The sequence below is a fragment of the Trachymyrmex cornetzi genome, unplaced genomic scaffold (genome assembly GCF_001594075.2).
Source record: "Trachymyrmex cornetzi isolate Tcor2-1 unplaced genomic scaffold, Tcor1.1 scaffold1870, whole genome shotgun sequence".
In the NCBI taxonomy this organism is placed as follows: domain Eukaryota; kingdom Metazoa; phylum Arthropoda; class Insecta; order Hymenoptera; family Formicidae; genus Trachymyrmex; species Trachymyrmex cornetzi.
In genome coordinates, this window is record NW_017296495.1 from 62501 (window position 1) to 68863 (window position 6363).

General features: G+C 31.7%; 2 protein-coding genes across 2 annotated transcripts in view; one reads left to right on the forward strand and one right to left on the reverse strand.

The window, feature by feature from the left end:
* The first annotated feature begins 185 nt into the window (after nt 1-185).
* On the forward strand, nt 186-1834 carry LOC108759458 (Phosphatidylinositol glycan anchor biosynthesis class K). The gene is made up of 4 exons (XM_018504900.1): nt 186-367; nt 465-1070; nt 1136-1246; nt 1322-1834. The coding sequence occupies exons 1-4, from the start codon at nt 299-301 to the stop codon at nt 1559-1561; spliced, it is 1026 nt and encodes a 341-aa protein (XP_018360402.1). The 5' UTR covers nt 186-298; the 3' UTR covers nt 1562-1834.
* An 89-nt stretch (nt 1835-1923) lies between these two features.
* LOC108759457 (tyrosine-protein kinase receptor torso) overlaps nt 1924-6363 on the reverse strand; it is a 10746-nt gene continuing 6306 nt past the window's right edge. The window contains exons 8-13 of the mRNA XM_018504899.1: nt 5528-5618; nt 3046-3111; nt 2887-2960; nt 2551-2765; nt 2336-2473; nt 1924-2184 (exon numbers count right to left, since the gene is read on the reverse strand). Coding sequence (XP_018360401.1) covers nt 2001-2184; nt 2336-2473; nt 2551-2765; nt 2887-2960; nt 3046-3111; nt 5528-5618 — 768 coding nt within the window. The 3' untranslated portion in view covers nt 1924-2000. The remainder of the gene's footprint in view (nt 2185-2335; nt 2474-2550; nt 2766-2886; nt 2961-3045; nt 3112-5527; nt 5619-6363) is intronic.

Below are 6363 nucleotides of genomic sequence, written 5' to 3' on the forward strand. Positions count from 1 at the left end.
GTGCATTGTAGACGGGCCTTTATCTGGCTTACGGCTATCACTTTAGTGTAATTGAACTAACCTATATTCGTATATAGAAAAATTTAAAGAATTTTCTATATTCTTTATAGAAAGATTTTCTAACCTGAATAATCGTGAACTTTACGCTTAATATCTCGGTTCGCGGGGCAGAGCGGCACTTTTACCTGCCAGATTCTTTCGTTTCATGCAAAAACGCGTCGAATGAGTATAATTTTATCGATTTTTGAGGTGAACACCGTAGATTGCACCTTTACCAAAATTTGTAATTATATTGAAGATGAAAATGTATTTGGCATATTATACAACGATATTGATATCTTTTTTAATGTCATGCCACATGTGGGAGGTACGCGTCTTCTGCATTTCATTCTTCGATTTACCCTTTTAATTAAAGTCTAATTTCGTTATCTTTTATTACGTTATCCTTTTATTTATTATTATAGATAGCGGATAACTTTGTGAAAACTGAACATTCCAATAATTGGGCTGTTTTGGTCGATACATCGCGTTTCTGGTTCAACTATCGACATGTTGCTAATGTTTTATCTATTTACCGAAGTGTCAAACGTTTAGGAATACCAGATTCGCAAATCATTCTGATGATAGCCGACGATATGGCATGCAATCCTAGGAATCCTAGACCAGCGACTGTTTTTAACAACATTAAACAGCATATTAACGTTTATGGTGATGATGTAGAAGTCGACTATAGAGGTTATGAAGTAACTGTAGAAAATTTTGTAAGGCTGCTGACTGGACGCTTAGCTCAGGGAACCCCAAGATCAAAAAAGCTATTAACAGACGAAGGTTCAAATATTTTAATTTATTTAACTGGTCATGGTGGTAATGGATTTTTAAAGTTTCAAGACTCTGAAGAAATCACCAGTCAAGAGTTAGGTGATGCATTAGAACAAATGTGGCAAAAACGGAGATACCACGAAATTTTATTTGTAGTTGACACTTGTCAAGCAAGTTCCATGTACGAGAAATTTTATTCTCCAAACATATTAGCAGTTGCTTCTAGTTTAGTGGGAGAAGATTCACTTTCTGTAAGTAAAAAGCATTTTTAAGTGTACTACAGCTATCAATCTATTCTAATATATCATATTTGTAGCATCATGTAGATCCAGCCATTGGTGTTTACATTATAGATCGATACACTTATTATGCATTAAATTTTTTGGAAAAAGTAGAACCATCTAGCACTAAAACATTAGGTGAATTTGTAAGTATCTTATTGTAATGATAAATGTAAGTTCTTCTCTTATCATATTGATTAATCGAGATTAATATTTTCTAGTTGAAAGTATGTCCGAGAGATTATTGTCTATCAACAGTGGGTGTAAGAAGAGATTTGTTTAAAAGGGATCCAGATAAAGTACCGGTAACAGATTTTTTTGGTTCTCTTAGGCCTGTAGAACTTACGACAAACATAATGAATATTTTACCTCTTAAATCTAATTGTACAAAAAGTCAGGGATTTGAAAAAAAATATAATTATGTTGCACAGTTTCCAGAATTAATATCTCAGTATACGTAAGTAAAAGCAATAAATGGGATATTTCTTATAATACATTGTTTATGTAACTTTAATTTATTGAAAAGATTATATGGAAGATTATATGATAAATTAAGACAAAATGACAGCTGCATATGTTGCTAACATAAGACTGTTTAAATTAATTAAAAGCGTTATATAAATCAATATGGCAATTTTATGCTGGATGCCTACCGACCCAGACATACGTTATGTATAAGTAGCTATGTTATGTTCTACGCATTTTGTGCTATAACATTTGGATGACGCAATTCATCATAAATTTGAGTGATCGTCTAACTATATTATACATCACACAATTAAATTATTGTATGTATAATAATTAAAAAATTAATGATTTTGGTCATAGTAAAAATTGTTAAAAATGTCATGTTATAATTCAATTTAATGAGCTATAGTTAATATAGTTGTGCTGTACATTTTAACATGCATTAATCGAGCTTGGCTCATTACTTTCGTCAGCTGATTCATACAGAATATCGCACAAACTCAAATATTTATTTTCTGAATAATTACTAAGCAATTTATCCAAGTTTTGTTTTAATTCGGTAAAAGTAGGTCTACTTTGTGGTCTTATATTCCAACATGAATACATTATGCTGTACCTGAAAAAAAATTTTTTTAAGAGAGTGTAAGTTTAAAACTGGAAATTTATGGAAAATTAGGGAAATTAGCAGAATATAACTTGGCGCCAGTCGTTTATATTCATGAAAATTAGAAATCTGTTAAAGGAATGCCACGTTAGAATATACATACAATTCTCTACTACAATTTGGTGGTCTCTCCATTCGATATCCAGATTTGAGGAATTGTAAAATTTTATTTGTGGGAGTATCAGGATAAGGTGTGACACCTAAAGTAACAATTTCCCACAATAAAATACCAAAAGCCCATCTATAATCCAAAATTTCATTGTCAACAATCAAATAGATGGCGTAATGTACTTATATAATTTAAAATATAATGCATACACGTCACTGTAAGTAGTATATATTTGATGCGTTAAAGCCTCGATTGCCATCCATTTTAAAGGCAATTTACCATTTCCTTTCTTTCGATAAACATTCTCTTGATAAATATCCCGGCTGAGACCAAAATCCGAAATTTTCACCACTCTATCTGGTCGCACTAATACATTACGAGCAGCCAAATCACGATGTACTATCCGATTAGAAGATAAAAATTCCTAAACATAATATCCATCGTATTCTGATTTATATAATGAAACAATAGAATTAAGAAAGTGGTCGTATTATTTTGAAATACAAACTCAATATAGCAATTATTAATATATTGACATGACTTACCATTCCTGTAGCTACTTGTCTAGCAAAATTCAATAAATCGGCAGAAGTAATATTTTCTATATATTTAGTCATATCTGGAAAAACGTTAACGGAATAATTATGTACATATGTCTGTATTATATATGTACATATATTCGATTGTACATCTGTGTGATTTACCTCGTTGAATATCATATAAACGATTAGCGATCGTATGCGTATTCTGATAGTTGCAGACACATTTTTCTGCATAATAGAAAAATACTTTGTTTGAACATTTTAAGTTATTATCACATAGTGCATATAACAATATGTAAACATACATGTGTAACACACAGTGGGTGTATTCTATTTAACGGTCGCAACACTTGCGTGTATCATTTCATCCTTGTTTAACATTTGATGAGAACAAGGATAGAATGATATTCTATATCTTATATATTTCATTAAAAAAAAAACAAAAGGCTAATGAGAGTACAATCGCGGTAATTATTGCGATGATTGAATTTATTACATGTTACTATAATTTAGACGTTTCGGCCTTCATTCGAGCCATCCTCAGTGTATCTGATCAAACAATAAATGTTGACATCTACGGCTAAACGAGAGAGTGATCACTCATTCCATCTACACCAATTCGTGACACAAGATTGGCTAAACTAGTGGCAACAATCGAAGATGTATTCTATGTATAAAGAAAAACAACCGTTACCACAATGTACGAATAAAGATTACAAATAAAACAAGAAAAGCCACTCACCCGTACAGCCATGAACAATTACTTAAAATTTAAAAAAATCCGCAGCTTGTCCATATTAAAAATTTAACGTGGTATATCATGCAAACATTACAACGATTAACAATCGAATGAGTCAAACAGAAATAAACGTTCGAAAATAATAGCCGTTACAGACACGAACGTCGACCTTTGCGAAATTACATATTAAAAGCATAAACAATAAGTCAAGAAACTCTACTTACAAAAATCTAACAAAACATGAACTATATGATGAAGACAGATGAACACTTTGATTAACTAAATCAATGTAAATTATAAAGAATCGAAATATACGCTTGGTGTAAAAATTCGGTATCGGACTGTAAATTTAAGCTATTTTTCTGCAACTGTATATACACCATTTCAGCAATACGTCGTTTGTATAAAAACCGTTTATAATCTCAATGTTATCCCAATCGAAGTCATGGTTACAGTTCAATCTATGCTCTGTGATAACAGAATGATTGTTGCTATTTTTTCGGATATCATTTCGGTGTTCCATGGTTCTCGTTTTAACCGTCCGCTTTGTCTGGCCGACGTATGAATAATCACAATCATTGCAATTAATCCTATAATCAACATTCTTTTTTTACATAATAGGTAAAGGATCCTTATGTGTTTTTATGAAACAGTTGAGCTTATTAAGGCTAAAAAAGGCAAGATTCACATTCAAGTCCTTTGTGATGTCTCAGAAATTTTCGCCACGTAAGGGAACAAGAACCATGTCTTCCTTATGTCATCTATAGAAGTTTCCCTCTCACTATTTTGCTTCAATGTTTTTTTATGCACTAGAGATTTAAGACGATCATTCATTACATTAAAAATAAAATCCACTGGATAGTCATTATTTAAAAGTATCTCTATAACAAATATCAAGTTCTTTTTGTGATATTTTGGAACCGATAATAGAAAAGCCCTATCAACCATTCCCATGACAGTACCTCTCTTCTGTGAAAGAGGATATTCAGAGAGGAAGTTCAAGTACCTCCCGGAAAATGTCGGTTTGTGATACCAATCAAATTCTAGAAATTTATTATTCTTAGGGGGTAGTGAATTGAATTTTTTAGACATCACTATCATTAGCCCTTTGTTTTTTTTTATGACATTTTCGAGAGTTATTGTTATCAATTTATATCTTATATATTTCTTTTTATTAATTATTTTTTATTTTTTTAATTTATTTTTTATGTTATTTATATATTTAAATATATATATATTTTTTTTTTATTAAATATATTATTATAAATATATTATTTATTAATGTATATTTATTTATATTATACCTATACTACACATTTTATACATATTTGGATTTGCACGTATTTAAACGTGTAATATAGATCAAAACCTTATTTTTATCATATTAGTACTGGATATAGCATACAAATTTGAAATCAAGTTACATCCCTTATCAGGCCCGAATTAGGGTCGAACGTCAAATCCGGCATGCCTAACTCGACCCTAATTTCTACCTAACTTATTTTTTTGTTTTTGTTTGGCATATAGTAAAGGCCCAAATAATTACCGGATCTGGTATACCGGATTCAGTATACCAGATCCGATAAATTATTTGGGCCTTTTCCGTGTATCGGACAAAAATACAAATTTTTATTTTTGTTCGGCATATAAAAAAGGCCCACACAATTATCGGATCCGGTATACCGAATTCGGTATACCCTACCAAGACCTGTACTTGGGCCTGATCCGGCACAAGCTAAATCCGGCACACCTGAACAAATTTCTACTCGCAAGCGTTGCAAACAATAAGTGGAACGCACTCATTGTAGATCAAATAGCACACGCACGCGCGCGCGCACACACCACACACACACACACACACGCACACACACACATCACGAGTAAACATATATTTATACATATTACCTTGATCTGTGTTCTTGTTGGTAAAAGACGCCATATTAGATTCTAAGTGAGTCCTACATTCGAATACGGCGTTCACTATATTCTGCCAAATCTAAAAACAAAATTTAATGAAATAGTTGAAACAATTAAAGTATGTCAATACTATCAAATATTAAATATTAAAATTCATTTCAATAACGCTCATATATTATAAAAATAATTGATTAAGTCCAACCTCGGTCTAACAAATATAAATGCAATTTTTAGATGTGCATAAATGCAATTTTATTATTCCATATAAGAACAGTACGTTTCAACTTGACTCAGTCCTTATCAGCTGTATATATATATACAGGGTGGGCCATTTTAATCGATCCACCCAAATATCTCGAAAACTAAACCCAGCAGACAAAAATGTTTCAGACAAAAGTTGTTTGACTCGAAGGGGGACATAAGATGGTGCTATCGATTTAACTTTGGATAGTCCTCTGAAGGTCACGTGAAGGTCATCTTTAATTTTTTAAATGAAACCCCTTATTTCTCATTGCACATTCCTATAGCTCATCTCGAGAGCTTTCCAAAACACTATAATTAAGTTCATTTTCATTAAGTACTTTTCAACTCTTATTTTTATTTCTACGTAGAAATGTAATATTTAGTGCAAAAATGAAAATAAGAGGAACAACCTCCAATGGCCTTGATCTTGACAAATATTATCCAGATCATGATCCTGAACAGCATTCAAGAGATTTTAGCCGTCGATCGGACTCTTGGGTAATGCTTAAATGCTGGCGGTGCTGTAACTTGCAAGCCTTATAACTTGAAAAGTACTTAATGAAAATGAACTTAATTATAGT